The sequence below is a fragment of the Rhipicephalus sanguineus genome, chromosome 6 (assembly GCF_013339695.2).
Source record: "Rhipicephalus sanguineus isolate Rsan-2018 chromosome 6, BIME_Rsan_1.4, whole genome shotgun sequence".
NCBI classification, from domain to species: domain Eukaryota; kingdom Metazoa; phylum Arthropoda; class Arachnida; order Ixodida; family Ixodidae; genus Rhipicephalus; species Rhipicephalus sanguineus.
In genome coordinates, this window is record NC_051181.1 from 142966384 (window position 1) to 142982778 (window position 16395).

The window sequence follows — 16395 nt, forward strand, 5'->3', positions numbered from 1 at the left end:
AAACCTGGGTATCTACGTGCACAGTCATGTGAAAACCTGGAGCACTATCTGATCTCTTCCGAGACTCCCATAAAGTGCTTGCCGTAGGCCATCGGAAAATTCCTTGATTGGTTATTGTGATCTCTCTATTTATTTCCTTCTCCTCTTCATCATATTCATGCCACTTCGACGCAATCACATTGCAGGGCTCGCATATCTCTGGTTTCCATTAAACTATTTTTCTCTCTGTTTGAGCCTTAAGAGCTTGACCGATACCAATTCACGTTCTTATTCACGGTTATCTCGACACAGGACACGTTAACTAGCTGGTACTCGTATGCTAGACGCTCAAGGTCTCATGGGCTGTCCGACATGGCAGTGTTCCCGGTACGCCAGCTTTCTTGTAACAAGCACGTATTCGGACTCCCCAGAAAGGACTTCCATCTGGACGTGCGCGCAACGTTCGTTGTGCCTGCGTGGTCAGAGATCGCGCAGCCAGGGTTTCGAAACCTTTCGAAGGCTTTCTTCACCCTCACAAAGTCGCCAGTGGGAATATTTAATTCTCGTATAGTCACTATCACACCATTTCCATAGGTCCAAGACGTGTATGTCCGCCCTCGCTGTCCAAGTGAGGCCTCGCCTCTTCACGGAGATGACGGGTCGCTTTGACTTTATGTTGTCGCGCCATACTTACAGCGTTCATGTTAAAGTGACAGGGCGTGCAAACACGGACATAAAAGAGAAGTAGACACCACAAACGCCGATAGGTTCGCCTATTGTTTGGGCATGCGCAGATAAGGTTTCGTGCCTTCTTTCTTTTCCGCCGTTGTGCGCCTCTTCAGTTGTTAGTCGGCGTTTGTGGTGTCTTGACTTCTTTCTTGCGTCCGTGTTTGCACGCCCTGTCACTTTAACATGAATACTTACCAACTAGCTCTGCTCAGTTATTTTAAGTTACAGCGTATTCTTCTCCATTTCATATATTTCCATTCCCGTTTCTATCACTCGAGGGGCTTATGAAGTTACCTGGCTAGGGACTGATGTTCTGCTGAGAAATGAAAGAACGGCTTTAATTTTGAGCATATTTAACTCACGTGCTAATGACAATTTCAAAAATTCGCATAATCTGTTTACGACGCGACAATGTTTCTTAATGCCTAAATAATATGATACGTACAGTCAGCGTGGCGAGTTTAAGGACCACGAGGCACTAGAAAAAGCTGAATATTGTGGCTGCTTCGGCAGACAGCTTTGAATTTAAATTTCTGGCGTGTTCTAAGGCGCAATAACATGTACTGTGCAGTTCGGCCAAATACGGCCACAAATTACAGGGAAATTCAAATTTTTCTCAGACCAAGTGGTCTCTAAACTTTCGACGCCAACTGTACATCCATCGAAAAAATGCCTGAACACAGTTGGCCCGGAACAGACGAAATGATGAACAGACTAATAACAATGTACCGTTCACGTGAACTGCAAGTAATACTTATGTTCACTAACATTAATTTTGATATGCGAAATGTCTCTGAAGATATTCGTAGAGATTAGCTTATCTGGGCGATGGTGCCATTCATCCATCCCGCACTGGCCTCCCACTACCCGGCCCCTTTGCAAATGTAACCTGGCTGACTGGCATAATCGGTACTACGTCGCCTAGCCATGATTGATGCTACGCTGACCCCCAGTAGCGTACTTAAGAAGTCAAGTCACGAGAGACGGCAATCGCAGCAACGCGATACAACAGCTGGCCGCACACAGCGGTTGGGTGCTGTGGGGCAGTCCCCTCGACAACCGGCCCGCTTTCTCCTTCTCGTCTCGCCCATTTTTTGTTTCGCTCTTCTCCTTCGCGCCCATCGTACACGACGCGACCTCCGCCCCCTCCCTTCATGTTCCGGCAGGCTCGCAGTGATCGGAAGCGCCACAGCGCGACACAGGCTGCCAAAGGGCTGATATGATAACACTGCGGGTCGGGCTTAACGACCAAGAAATAGCGTGCATTCGTGCATTCGTGAGGTTATGTGCTCGTAATCTATGCCACGCAAGGGCGGTCTGGGGTGCGTGTACGTGAGCGGCCAACTTTCTGTAGTACAAGTTAGTCAGTAATGGCAAATGTAGCCGCACTTGCATTTTGAATGGTAACATCAAGTACTGTAAGCAGAGGAATGCCGCCACAGTTCTGAAAGAATCGATCTAAACAACAAGAGTCATACAAGAGAAAACAAAATTAAGTACAATATTTTATAAAACTATAGGCATGCTGAATAGTTGAGTAAATGAAGCTTCGCTTTGACATTTCATTGGGCGATGCTGTGCTACTTGCAGCACAAACTTAGTCTGTGGATATGGGATGTCGCAAGCACAAGTGTGAGCCTGTTCTTGAGGTTGTGGGCAATGTAGTAAAATCATAAGGTAGAGATGATTATGTAGGGTGGGGCTAAATAGCAAGAATCTTCTATCTAGTGCAGGTTATTTTCATGCAGGTTTTACTAGAATGACTTTAAGGCATTTTGGCTCAGAAGAACAGAGAGTACCAGATACCAGAAATATAGGGCCTTTACTGAACTTAGCAAGAGGTTGAAGTCTGGGTCCATTGGTACATAACACTGAAAGAACGAACACATATGACGATTGTATGCCACTTCTCTCCTTTGTCCTTTTGACTGGCTATTTTTTTTATCAATAGGCTTGTCTTTATACGGTCATCTGCTGGTATTTGGTTATTAGGGCACAATTCATACCCTCACAAATGGTATTCCATCTTTGGCCTAGCTTTAAAAGAACTGATCTGTGGCAGAGTGTGTTCTCATGGAAAAACACGAAACAAGCCACCACAGAAGCCCAAAATGTTCTGGTATGCAAGAAACATGGAGCATGTAATAGATAGTAATGTAACAGCAAAAAATAGAGGGACACATTTGGAGTGAAGCTGCAAACTGAATTTACCCACAAAGGACTTTCACTTAACAAAACACGTTGCGGGGCTAGTTGGTGATACATTCTTATTTCAAAATTGTAGCGCTACATTAGACGAGGACAAGAAGAAAGGTACATGACAGGACAGCGCCCGTCCTGTCATGTACGTTTCTTCTTGTCCTCGTCTAATGTAGTGCTACAATTTTGAAATAAGGACTTTCACTACAAGGAAATTTCACCTTGGATAAATCCATAGAAATAGCATATACACCATTTGGCAAAGCTACAGGGCTGGTCAGTGAGCTCTTCTTGGTAGGCCATGGTGGCATTTTTGCATGATGCTCCAGCTTGCGAAAGTTATATGTTGTATTTTCCACAAAAGCCTCTTTTTATTTAAAGGGACACTAAAGGCAAATATTAAGTCGACATTGATTGTTGAAATAGCGGTCCAGAAACCTCGCAGTGCTGCTTTTGTGCCAAGGAAGTGCTTATTTTGAAATAAAATCACGTTTTTAGTGGTCCGCATCGCGTTAGCGCGCTTCAAATCTCCCGCCTGAAAATACGACTTTCATACGTCACTTCTGCCGTGCCCAACGTTGCCCGCTTTTACTGTGCGGCCGCCGACACTAGTAGCAGCCGAGCGGAAGTAGCGGGACCCACAGTAGCAACACCGGCGCTGCAGCAAAGACTTGCTCGGATGGGCACATTCAAAGCCTTCACCAAGTTGCGGTTGGTCTCGTAATCCTCAGTACGAAAGTGCAGCGAGCACACACGCAAAGGTTTTGGCTGTTTAGCACACTGACGCAATGGCATGACACTAAGCCACTTCGAGCGTAAGGGTTCATTCCGCGGCACCCAGTGAAAAGACACACCGGTTTCCTTGCTGCAGCACTGGCGTTGTGCACCATTCGGGCATCCGGCAATATCACACGCATGCGGCATTTTGTCGAACTTTCTGTCAGAGCGACTTTCACGAGCGCGCAAAACACGCACGGCAGTACGCGATCCCGAAAGAGGCGCAGTTCGGCGAGAACGGAACCTTTGAACCACGCGCGCCGTTCCCCATGGCAACGCCACGGAGGTTTTGTTTTCCATGAATCAAGCGGAAACGAACAAACAGCATTTTATTACGTCTTTTGATGCTCAGAATGTTCTTTTTTTACTGCTGCTAGTTTGATTACTAGTGATTTATTGTAGGCCGACCTCCATACGTCATCGGGATCACTTCGAAAATGTCCCACTCGTGGCGCTCACCATGTGATACATTTAGGTTAATTTCTCGGTAAGTAGGGCACTGCTGTTGATAATGTTGCCGTTTTAGAAGTTGTCATACATTGGGCTTTCAATCTGACATAAATTATTTGCCTTTAGTGTCCCTTTAAGCAACCTTGACATGTTGGCCCTTAATGTTCTACGACAATGCTACTAATTATTCACAATTGACCAGCATGTATTGCTGATATCCAGAACATGTGGCACATGGTCTCCATATGGCAATGCTTGAACATATGTTTTGTGCTCTTGTATTTGGCCACCATTGTAGACTGAAGGCACCAGGCACACATTATGACCAATGATGCAAACTACCACAAAGCCACATGTGCACAACCGAACTGCTTCTTCACCTTTTATAGTGCTTATGACGCATTTCTTGGCAAGCCTGTGTACTGTTTCATTTGCACTGCATGAAGGCCTGTAAAAGAAATTGATTGCAACAGTTGTATAACCAACTTAGCCAACATTTTAATTTAATGCTATTCTCACAATGAAACTGGACTAGTCGGTCAACAGATTCAGTTTCGCCTGCAAAGGGTGTTGAAAATGCGGTTCACACTGGTATTCGGCTGGTTGTCACTTGACGACGTCCACATCGTCTAATATGTCCGGCGGCGCTCCCAAGCCTATGATACTGCTAGTGCCCCCATCGTCTGACAGGGCTGAGTCTGTCGATTCACCGGGGTCTCCAAACTGGTTTAGGCCAAAGAGGCAACCAGGCTGCACCACATCCAAGCCCAGGGCAGCAATGTCGTCCATGGATTGGAAATGCTCGATTTCCGGAATGTCCATATCCACCGTGCTCTCGACGTCAACGTGCACATTCTCAGTGCTGCCTTTGCTTTCGGTAACACTGAAAAAAAAAAGAAAAGAAATAGTGCCCGTGGCTCATCATCAGCTTGACAACATCCACTGCAGGGGAAAGGCCTCTCCAATGTTTTGCCAATCAACCACATCCTGTGCTTGCTGAGGCCATGTTATCCCCGCAAACTTCTTAATCTCATCTGCCCACCTAACTTCCTTCCTCCCCCTCACGCATTTGCCTTCTCTTAGAACCCAGTGTGTTACTCTTAAAGACCAGTGGCTATCTTGCCTTCACGCTACATGCCCTGCCCACGCCCATATCTTCTTAATTTTGACAAAATGTCCTAACACCTGTTTACACCCTGACCCACTCTGCTCTCTTCTTGTGTCTTAAGGTTACATTTATTATTTCTTTTTCCATGGCTCGCTGTGTTGTCCTCAATTTAAGTTAAACCCTCTTCATAAGCCTCCAGGCAAGTACTGGTAAGGTGTAGCTGTTCTATACCTTTCTCTTGAAGGATAGTTGTAAACTACCATTCACGATTTGAGAATGCCTGCCAATGCACTCCACCCCATTCTTATTCTTCTAGTTACTTCAGTCTCATGGTGCGGATCTGCGGTCACTACTCGCCTTAAGTATATTTCCTTTACCACTTCCAGTGCCTCACTACATATTGCAAAGTGCTGCTCTCTCTTCCGAGATTTCTGCATATTGAGTTTCAGACCCACCATTCTGCTCTTCCTGTCCAATTTCATGGTTAGGTGGGAGAGAAGAGGTGCCGCAAGAAAACGGTGCAGACAGGAGACAACAAATAAAAATGTGCTTAAAAATGAACAGTAATCACTGCCTTGGGCAGTGTGCACTCAATATCTAAAAAAAAAAGCACTGTACTTTTCATGAAATTTGTCATTTAGCAATATACTCGGTTATGATCTGGGTTGTTTCAATGCCCCGATTTCAGCTTCATTCGTCTTCGTTTCCACAATGTCAGTGGTGATGCAACCTTTGGTCGGCAAGAACGTCACACATTTTAATTACATGAAAAGTACTTTCATGCAGGCTCATGCTAAAACTGACACTGAGGCCATTGTGACTCCTGGTGAAAGTTGACCAGTCCTGCTGCTTGTTACCCATTCAGAAATGCTGCTGAGTTTCCAAAATTTGCTTTGACACAGCAATTAGCACTACATATGTTGGACAGCTGAAAGTAAAGTGCCTCCGAGTAGCTAGCATAATTTTATCGCACTGCTTTTTATGATGATGGCTTGTGATACCCGAGTGCCCTAATTGAGAACTGTGGCGAATTGGGCCTGTATGTTGTCTCGTGTCGTTTTCTTTGTGTCTGTTTTTTCCTGCACTACGATGTATTTAAGATGCCCTAATTGGTTTGACCGTAAGAACTTACGAAAAAATCTGAAAAATATGGTAACAGCGGAAATTGCAGATGCGCGATTCCTCAAAAACTCTACAACTGCTTCCTAATGTGCACAGCAGTACACCGGAAATACTGAAAAGCAACAGTGTTTATATTAATATCCCATTCTTTCCTTCGTGACCCCTATTAGGGGTATTATGTAAAGGGTAATTCCCTTACGTTCCTTTATTTTCCAGTGTGAGCGTATTGAGAACTCGCATGAAGTATTCATATTGCCAGTCGCATGAAGTATTCATAATGTCAGTGTTGTACTTTTAATATTAATTACTGCACCCACACACTGCTGATGCCACCAATAACAGTTTCCATTATGCTGCTCGTATTTTTCTAGCTCTATAATGCCAAACGCCTTAACAGCAAACACCTCTACAGTGAAATTACCCCTTTTTAATGAAGATCAGGGCACGTCTAGGCCTGAAGTGCCATCTTTCATATATTGCGACTGTCTTTATAGCGAAGGCTACTAAATAGAATTACCTGTACAACGAATCAATGAATTCAAGCTTCCACGAAGGTTGAATCGTGTTGTATGTGCGACAGCGACTGGGCTTTGTAACGCTTAACATTACAGAAGCACCTTGCTTCGCTTCCTTTGCCAAACGCGTCAAGCACCTCCCTTGGGTACGAGTAGGACTTACCTGCAGTCCAGCGATGGGTTGGGCGCGGCATGTATCAAACAGACGTCGCGCGGTCCGCGGACTTTCAACAAAACAGTGCTGCAAGGTAGGCCATTGTTGCTGTCGCCATCGCAGCGCTCGAACAGCTGTTGTTTGCGGTCGTTAAGGATGTGCGAGCGGCAGAACCTCGACAACGGAATGGCCGTATTGCTACACCCTGCCTGGTTGCAAGTCACGCCCTCGTCAATTACGGGTACGCCAGTACGCGCGCTCTTCTGCTTCTCCTTGAGCCTGTCTTTGAGAACGGCTTCGGCACCGTAGGTGCGGTGGTATCGGTAATAGGCGCGGTAACGCTTGTACAGCGCCTCCTCCTGAGGCGAAGCGAAGTCCTTGGACACGGACCCCGATGCCCCCCTGTTGCGGAGGTACAGAGCGCGCTTCTCCATCAGAACGTCCGTAAGTCTCTTAAACTGGTTCAAGTACAACCTCTGCAGTCGCACAAGCTTATCACGGGTGATCGACGAGGCTTCCTCGACGGTGTATACGCCGGCGTGCCGGAGCGGATCGTCCAAGTCGTTGTCGAGACTGTCGGCATCGCTGTCTCCCGCCGCGCACGCTGGGAACTCGCCGATCGTGGGAGGCTCATCGTCGCTTTCGACGTCGTAAAACTTCACCGTGTTTCTCGCGGTGTCCGATTGGTCCACGGAATGCTGCGGGTCTCTGCAGTAGTGCTCTAATGTCTCGATCACCTTCTGCGGCGTTTCGACGAGGTGCTGCTTTTTGCCGGACGAGCGACGGTGCTGGAGAGCTTTTCGCGCGTGAAACTGGCACAGCGACTCGCGTTTGTCGGTTTTCGGCGCCGCATAGGCGCACCGGCGCCCGCTTTGAGCGTGGGTGTACGCGCACTGTCGAAAAGGAGCGCTCTTGTCCTCAAGAATATGCCGCATGCAGTACTCGTAGCCCTCGACTCTCGCTTGGAGACACACGCGGTGCATGTAGTTGCATAGCTTGCGCTCCGGGGCGGCAACCGGCCGCGGCTTTCGGCTCACCATGACTCGCCTGATGACGCTCATCGCTGCGATGTCTTGCTGGTGTTTGCACTTGTCGCGTTTGTTCGTCGCACCCGGCGCGAGCTTGCCTTTGTCGGAAGGGTCAAACTCGGAACAATTCATCCAGACAGCGGGCAGCCATTGCACTCCGGCTCGCTTTTCTCCGCCGCAAACGGGATCTACGACGCGTCTCGAACGTTTCCGCTGCGACGCAGGTGCCACCTGCAGGAAGAACGGAGCAGTTTTATGAGCCGCGCTTGAGATGGCAGCGCCATCTGGCAAAGTTTTTGAAAAGCTGTGCGCAGAGCAGCGGCCTCCGAGATATGAGATGCGTTGAAGTCACGGTAGCTGTTTTTTTTTTTATATTTTCAGACACCGCACATGGCAGAGTTCTTGAATAATGGTAGCTATTCTGGTGCGCATTGCTTAGGATAATTTTTTTTAATGTGTTGTCATTAGAGAAACGGCATTTTTTTTAGAGGTAATTACGAGGACATGATTATACATGGCTGTCAGTGGGTCGCTGGCAGCATAGAGTAGGAAACTCTATGGCTGGCAGCGTGCAACAGCGTAGCCTTCGAGATCAGCCTTTGTTTCTGTGATGGAGTCATGACTGGAACTCGGCGAGAAAGTTGAAAGTCACTGTTATTTCGTGCAGTTAACGGAGCCATATCAGGATAGCTTACTAAGTACCTTCACTTTCTGTTTGGTAGTCCAATATGCAGCGGATGGCCTTTGCTTATTGTTTCTTTTTGTTTTTCGCTTCCTGAAAGGGTTGCCGACTAATTTTTTCGCATTTCAATACTCCGCAATAATTACCAAAGGCCGTTTTTTTTTCGAAATCTCAAAGCGGCAATGGGCTCTTCGCTAGAAGGACTTCAATTCTCCATTACGACCTGACCGGCTGTCTCCACTAATTAAAAAGAAGTTGACGCAGTAATTGAGGAAGTTTTAATTTCTCTAATTACTGCCGTAATTGATGTCTCTAGTCAAATTTAAACGTCTACCGCTGCATAAAAAGTAACTATCGAGGCAGCGAGCAAATATTGAATCTCCCTTGTTTTGGGGGATTTTCGGACACTTATTAAAACACCTGTATATTTCAATGAAGAGAACACAAGCCTTGGTGTGCGCCTACGCTGTATATAATTTGTAAAGTTTCTATTCTATAAACTGCCTTATTCTAAAGTTCTATAACTTTTTATACAACCACTGAATTCTTGGCCAATCCCCCGCAGTGGGTGTGAGCCACCGTCAACAAGTGACCAACAACGTCTGCTTTACGCCAGCTGGTTCTTTCGCACCTTTTTTTTCTCTCTCTCTTCCCCTTTAACTCTATTGTCGTTAATTTCGCCATCATAGGTTTAATAACAGCAAATAAGATTAAGGTGAAAGCTTAATTTTTAAGTTTCACGCTAAATATCTGCAGATGGTTGCCAGCGTGATGTCATTGATCAAAGTGCTTATTCACGCTATGGCCCTTAACGTTACCTTAACAAAATTTCTTGAAATTCGTTACGCCCCGGCCCCCTCAGACGACACTGTACTTCATTTTTAAATGCGAAACATTTCTTAGCGAAACCTTGGCACTTTAAGCGTTTCTATCTATCTATCTATCTATCTGGTGTAGACCAAAATTGGCGTGGGAGGGTAAGATGACTTGACGAATATGACTGTCTGGTCATGACATGAATAACGGGAAATCCTGTAGCGTACGTCGTCAAACCCTTTCCTGCAGACACGTGTGGCAACGGGTATGCCCCACATGTGATTGACACTTATATCCACCCAGGAACTACGAGAATAGACATTGTTCATTTAAATTCGAGAGCGTTAAGAAAAACAGACATCGGACAACGTTGACCCGATGAGTGGAAAGAATAAAAATCAGGATCCGAGCAGGAATCGAACCCAAGCATTCTGCGTGGCAGTCAGGTATTCTACCACAGAGCCACGTCAGGTCTAGGAGCTGCTTGGGAAAAACACATTACGCAGGCGTAATGTCAGTTGTAGTGCTGGCTACCTAATGTTATAACAAAGCAATAAACACTACATATGTACTCCTACGATAGAGGCGCCATGTCAGGTTAACGTCAGTTGTGGTTCTAGTGTTGCCTCCGCTTTTATAGCAGTATAATAAACATTAAATTTGTATTCCTGTGATTCAGCAAGCTAGAATCAAGTGTTGCTTGACCCCGGAGGAATGCGCTAACAAAAGTTACGTATGACGTTCACATCATCGCACCGTAAAGTGCACTTGGTTTCAATAATAATGGCGTCTGTGCTCTAACGTGAGTGCTGACGTTACGTCAGACCATAAGTTACCCTTTAAACACCAGTGTTGTCGACGTGCCTGGCAAGCGCACGATCCGCAAACAACCACTACACTCAGGGGCGTAGCCAGAAATTTTTTTCGGGGGGGGGGGTTCAACCATACTTTATGTATGTTCGTGCGTGCGTTTGTATGTGTGCCTGCCTATATACGCAAGCAAAACTGAAAAATTTCGGGGGGGGGGGTTTGAACCCCCCCAACCCCCCCCTTGGCTACGCCCCTGACTACACTTACAAAAAAACGTCGATCCACCTCGTAACGCTTGGCTCAAAGCCAAAACATGCAGCATAAAACTACTCGCTGACTGCTTCGCATGAAACCGATTCCCACAAGGCGTGGGATCTGCCAAAATTTTTTTTTAAGCTATTAGGAACTATGTGGGCCCCCATAGGCGCCGTCAAAACCTACGGCGCCACAGCGAGCTGGTGTGGGAACTTGAAGGTGGCGTCGCCGCCCGCATTTTCTTTTTCTGCGTCATCTCGCTTGACAAGCGTCTTCTCATGGCAAGACCTGTGATTTTGGTACTGAGTTTACAAACACCGGAAATATCATGCTGCTCTATAGTGTCCCTTTAACACTGCCGTCTGGTTTGTTTAGCAACTAAGAGGGTGGTACTCTACTACAGTAAACGTATACTCATGAACATAGGCGTGTGCATGAGGGGGGCGGGGTGGGGTAACTCCTTCCTATTTATCTAAAGGGGGGGTGCCAAGTCGGCACCATATCTCTACTCAGTCGGACCTGTCCCGTCATAGTTCATTGTGAAGGAGAGGAGAAACTGCGCGAACCACAGGGGAACAGGACAGAGACGGACCAAGCGCCGTCCGTCTCTGTCCTGTTCCCCTGTGGTTCGCGCAGTTTCTCGTTTTTATATGGACATGTACCAACCGGCCCAAACAAGCACTCTTGTATTGTGAAGCGTTATGGCCATGCAGGTTCTCCACGATAATGGCGGCCGCGGACCCCTGAACTTGCATTACGTTACATAGGCGTGCGCTGGGTTCCCCTTCAGGGGGGGGGGGGGCGGGGGCGAAAGTTAATTGCGGCGCCCCCCTCCCAATTATGTCGATGTATGGGGCAGACTTTGCGCCCCCTCTTATTAGGTTACTAGGGGGGGGGGGCGCCCCCCTGCCTCTCCCCCCCTCCCTCTGCGCACGCCTATGACAAGAACGGTTCACTGCGCCCCTTCATCCCTCAAAGCCCGGGACCTAAGGCAGGTCATTGTGAGAAGGATGTCATCGTTTCGTTATCATGTTTGTGTCTATTGCGAAGCTGGTTTTCTTTCGGACTCGACCAATCAAAAAGGGGGTGTGTGTGTGTGTGGGGGGGGGGGGGGGGGGGTTGAACGCTGCTATGCAGTTTGCTCCCCCCTCCCCTCCCCCTGTCTGTCTAAATGCGAACCCTGCGCATGACTATGGTGATGAGGCTGTGCTTGTGTCGTCCACTACCGCTTCCATTTTGACGACTCAAGTTTTGCGTCGCATTGCTGGGTTGGTATTTGTATGTTAATTTGTTTTCTCCTTCATTCTCCCTGCAGGCGTTGATCCGTATGCACTTTGTGCGTGCTATTCTCACTTTCGCGCTTTCCGCGAAGTATTAAGTTGTTCAACTGGAGCAACGCAGCGACTCAAAAAACCGCCGAGCTACCGAGTGTGTATACTCGAATGCGGCTCCGCATTCACACGCAATTGCCTCTTCCCGCTACGCACGCGTGCCCGAAATTACCTTTTTTTCAAACATGGGCAAGTGCGCGCGCATGTATACGGGCTGCGCTATATACTTCCTATTTTGCATCAAGCGCTTCCGTTTCCGCATTCTCTCGCTTCCCTTTTATATCATTGCCTTTGCATGCTTTTCACTGCTAGGTCCACCGGCACGCGTGCCGTTAGTCAGCTCATGTTTTCCTTGACTCCTGCATGTACGATAAGATTAACCTTGGCAAGCAAGCGAGTGTCCCTCTGAAAGATATACCCGCTGTCCTTCATCCCCCTCCCGCAGGTAATATTGAAAATAAGGAAGCCTGACGTTTATTCCTGCCGATGGCGCATGATTCTTTCTTTCGAAAGAGTTTGGTCGTCCAATTTATCGAGCCCGTTGCAAAGCGACTGTCTCTGTGAACAGTACTCTGGGCAGTCGCACAGAATAGGCTGAATAAGGCTGTGCAAGCGCTACTACGCTTTCTGCGTTCAACTGGTCTATCAGAACGGCTCTGATTGGAACGTCCTGCATGTGTGTGCACTTTTTAAAATTTATATATCTCTCTGCCCTCTTTCCGACTCCTATTTCCCCACTCCTGTGCAGGGTAGCAAACCGGTTACTACTGCCAGGTTAACCTCCCCGCCTTCTCCATTTTCATCTACTTCTCTCTAAGGCAGCGTGGTTTTTCTGAAGACGCCCCGCATTAGTGGGAATATTTCACATGGCGAATCTGTCTTAACTTACGACTCGTCCGACTTAAACTCGCCCAAACATGTTTCGCGAATTGGCTGTGTCTTTCCCAGAACACAGAGGAAAGGCGTACGAAACGTGGTTGTCATCGTTGATTGCAGCGTTGAAATGACGAACATATACATATACGACACGGCTGTGATACAGCCACATGCCCTTCTCATTTCGGACTGTATCGATGTGTCTGGATGCAGAAGGCATAGGGCCATGCCGAATTATCAGACTGTCGCCACGTGAAAAATACTTCTGAAAGTGAGAACCTGCATCATTGTTGGCAAAAAAAAAAAAAATAACGAGATTGTGTGTGTGTGGGGGGGGGGGGGGGGGGGGTATGCATGCTAAGCAGTCCAATATGCTTATTTCCGTATAATTCAATAACGAGAATTTCGCCCTAACACAGAGGTTGTAAATCCGATTATGGTTTCCTGTCGACAGGAATCTTTCACGTGCGACTCGTCTACAACGACAACCTCCAGCTTATTTACATACGAACACGAGTGGTTTGTCCGCGGACGGTATGCGTGTACTTACCTCCAATAATGAAGATCGGGATGCAGTCTGTGCTTGTCACGGCATGGACACAAATAAAGCAGTGAGATCGTGTACTCGAAGGGGGCGCTTCTCCTGTCAAAGGTACTTTTTATTGGCCTCATATCTACATCATACCTATATAGTTGCATCTCTATCGCGATGCGCAGCTTCTGCATGCTTCGTTCGGTTTCTGGCAGGCGGGCCGTTCCACAGCCACTCGTGCGAAATAGGGGGGTATAGGTAAAGGAAAAAGCCTGTAAGAAAAAAAAAATAGAACGAAGTACTCACGCGTGCGCAGGATAGTATGTCACTTTGCCGTAGTCAGATACACGCGTTACAGTCACGCACCTAGGGGAGGTCATGCGAGCCGGTGTAGTTTTATGCTCTTGGAATTATACAGTATCTGTGGCAGATACTCTTCCACTGCTCGCCGACTCTGCTCAGAGCCGAGCAAGCATGTCGTTTCTGCATCTTCTATGTTTACCATGTCTATGCGATCATCTTCTATGTCTACCATGTCTACCATCTTCTATGTTTACCGTGTGTCTATGTCCTCATCTTCTATGCCTACTATGTCTACCATCTTCTATGCTTACTATGTATATGTCCCCATTTTCTATGACTACCATCTTATATGTCTGCCATGCTCGAACCATTCGCGAGTGTTTTCAGCAGATGCGAATGCGACTTGCCGCACTTTAATTGGCACACTTTATTTTTCTACAATTACAAGACTTCACATATTTCTGAACGAATTAAGGCCTGTAGGTCTCTGCGGTAACGAACAATCAGCGCAGATAGTTGAATTTATATGCAACCTTACGTCCAGTGCGATGAACCTGCAAGGGCACAAATCAATTCCATCTCAGAGGGACATAGTTTAGGCGAATTCGCGTAGGCACGTCGTTTCCATATTTTCCTTACATAAACTAATACAGTAGATCGAAGCTGTTACGGAAACCCGTCTCGTCTGGAAGTGACATGATAAAAAGTAAGAGAGGAGCACCGATCACAGAATAATAAGACGTTTCGGCTTCCTTGATCACAAGGCTCCCGTTAGGGGAGCCGGAACGTCTTTTTCTTATTCTTTTGTGGTCGGTGTTCCACCTTTGCTGTTTATAATAAAATGATACACGACATTAAGCTTCATCTCGACAGCATATCTGCAATGGACAGGAAACACGCGCAGGAAACGTAGGGGGTAACAGTGTTTGGCGGACCAAGCAGGCTGTATGGCGTAATCCACATATTTTCCTGCAAAAATGTCTTAGGGACGATCTGGCGTTAGTGCGTACGGGGCTTCGTTGCATGACAGCTCAAGGAACTATTTTAAATATATAATATTAGACTTTATGGTAGACTTTATGTTGGGATGAAATCGAATATAAAATATGTCCGTTTACGTGAAGTGTCTGTGGGAGAGATCTGTAGTTGGCTACGCGGATTTGCCTAAACTTTGTTCTTTTTGGCTTGGAATTGCTTTGTGGCTTTGCCGATTTATCGCATAGAACTAGAGATTACGCTTAAATGAAACAATTTACGGTTATCATTCGCGCGAGCAAAGAACTTTAGCCCTAATTACATGAGAAATATGTGGTCTTGTAAATTTAGAAAAACAAAGTGTGATAGATGTCGTCGTAAGAGCATCTGAAGTCATCAACACGAAGTTTAGACAGCTTAGACGAGTCAACGAACTAAGCAGTACTCCCATACGAGCAGAGCGATCGCAGCCCCCCTTAGAAGTTCTGGTTAAAAATTTTGCGATTTACAACCAACTCCGCCCTCCCACTTTTCAGAGTACGAACTTCTCAGACCATTGCTATTTGTAAACTTGCAAGCGTACGGTGATCATTTTAACGCACCCTAATTGTCAGCGTCTTATTGTTTATAGCGTGTCTTGAATAGCCATTGAAATTGGTTACTGATCCTGGCTTGGGTACCTGCGCGTCATTAGATGAAAAATTAGATGAAATTAGATGAAAGCCAACGTTTCGACAAGCGGCCTTGTGTTCTTCAAGGCTACAACTGCCTGCCTTAGCGCGTTACCAACTGCCTGCCTTAGGCTGCAACTGCAACTGCCTACCTTAGCATGTATTATGCACAACTAATGAAACCGACAGACACTTAAGCCACGGAAAACATAGGGGACATTATTTGTGGTTTCCTAACTGTATTGTAATGATTCTCGTCTAAATTGAAAGAACTTAAAGTGGACGTAAAATCACTCTTGCCGTCGGTGGGATCCGAACCCAGACCCTTCGAATTACGCGTGCGATGCTCTACCATTTGAGCTACAACGCGTAATTCGAAGGTTGTGGGTTCGGATCCCACCGACGGAAAGGGTGATTTGTCGTCCACTTTAATTTCCTTCAATTTAAGTGAGAATTATTACAATACAGTTAGCAAACCACAAACGATATCCCCTATGCTTTCCTTGGCTTAACTGTCTGTCGGTTTCATTAGTTGTGCATATTACAGAAAAACGAGACCCTCGGACAATTCCTCCTTCTTTCGTACCTTAGCACGTGTAACGCGCTAAGGTGGGTAGTTGCAGCCCTGAAGAACAGAAGTCCACTTGTCGAAACGTCGGCTAGCTGTAGCGACACGCCGTGTTCAAACTTTTTTCATCGCTTCAAGTTCCCTTATTCCTCCCGAACTTCTGCCTTTTTTGCACGTCGTTAGGTACTATTTATGGTGACGTATCTTTATCTGTGATTTTGTAACAGATTTTCTCGTACCTATGTGGCTTCCTTTCCTCATGTGAAATATACCGCTGGATGAGCCTGTGGTCAATGTGATTTAAGAAAGATATGTATAAATACATATTGATGGAATGTGCAAAATAGTAAAAAAAAAAAACTGATACGCTCTGAGTGTATCGGGTGTATAGGGCTCTACTGCGTGTACGTGTTGTGCAGAGTATAACGCAGGTCATCCGTTTATAGGACAATGAGCATATACGGGATCCCGGAGCTTTTACACCTCCTCAAGTTGTGCTAGCAAGCCGCGCTGAG

General features: G+C 46.6%; 2 protein-coding genes across 2 annotated transcripts in view; one reads left to right on the forward strand and one right to left on the reverse strand.

Moving 5' to 3' along the window:
• The window catches only part of LOC119396595 (rho GTPase-activating protein 18), a 200407-nt gene that overhangs the window by 96563 nt on the left and 87449 nt on the right, over positions 1 to 16395 (forward strand). The window lies entirely within an intron of this gene.
• On the reverse strand, positions 4617 to 8273 carry LOC119396596 (KAT8 regulatory NSL complex subunit 2). Its single transcript, XM_037663872.2, has 2 exons — positions 7043 to 8273; positions 4617 to 5017 (listed from the first exon to the last, which is right to left on the reverse strand). Exons 1-2 carry the CDS (start codon positions 8191 to 8193, stop codon positions 4741 to 4743), a joined length of 1428 nt encoding a protein of 475 aa, XP_037519800.1. The 5' UTR covers positions 8194 to 8273; the 3' UTR covers positions 4617 to 4740.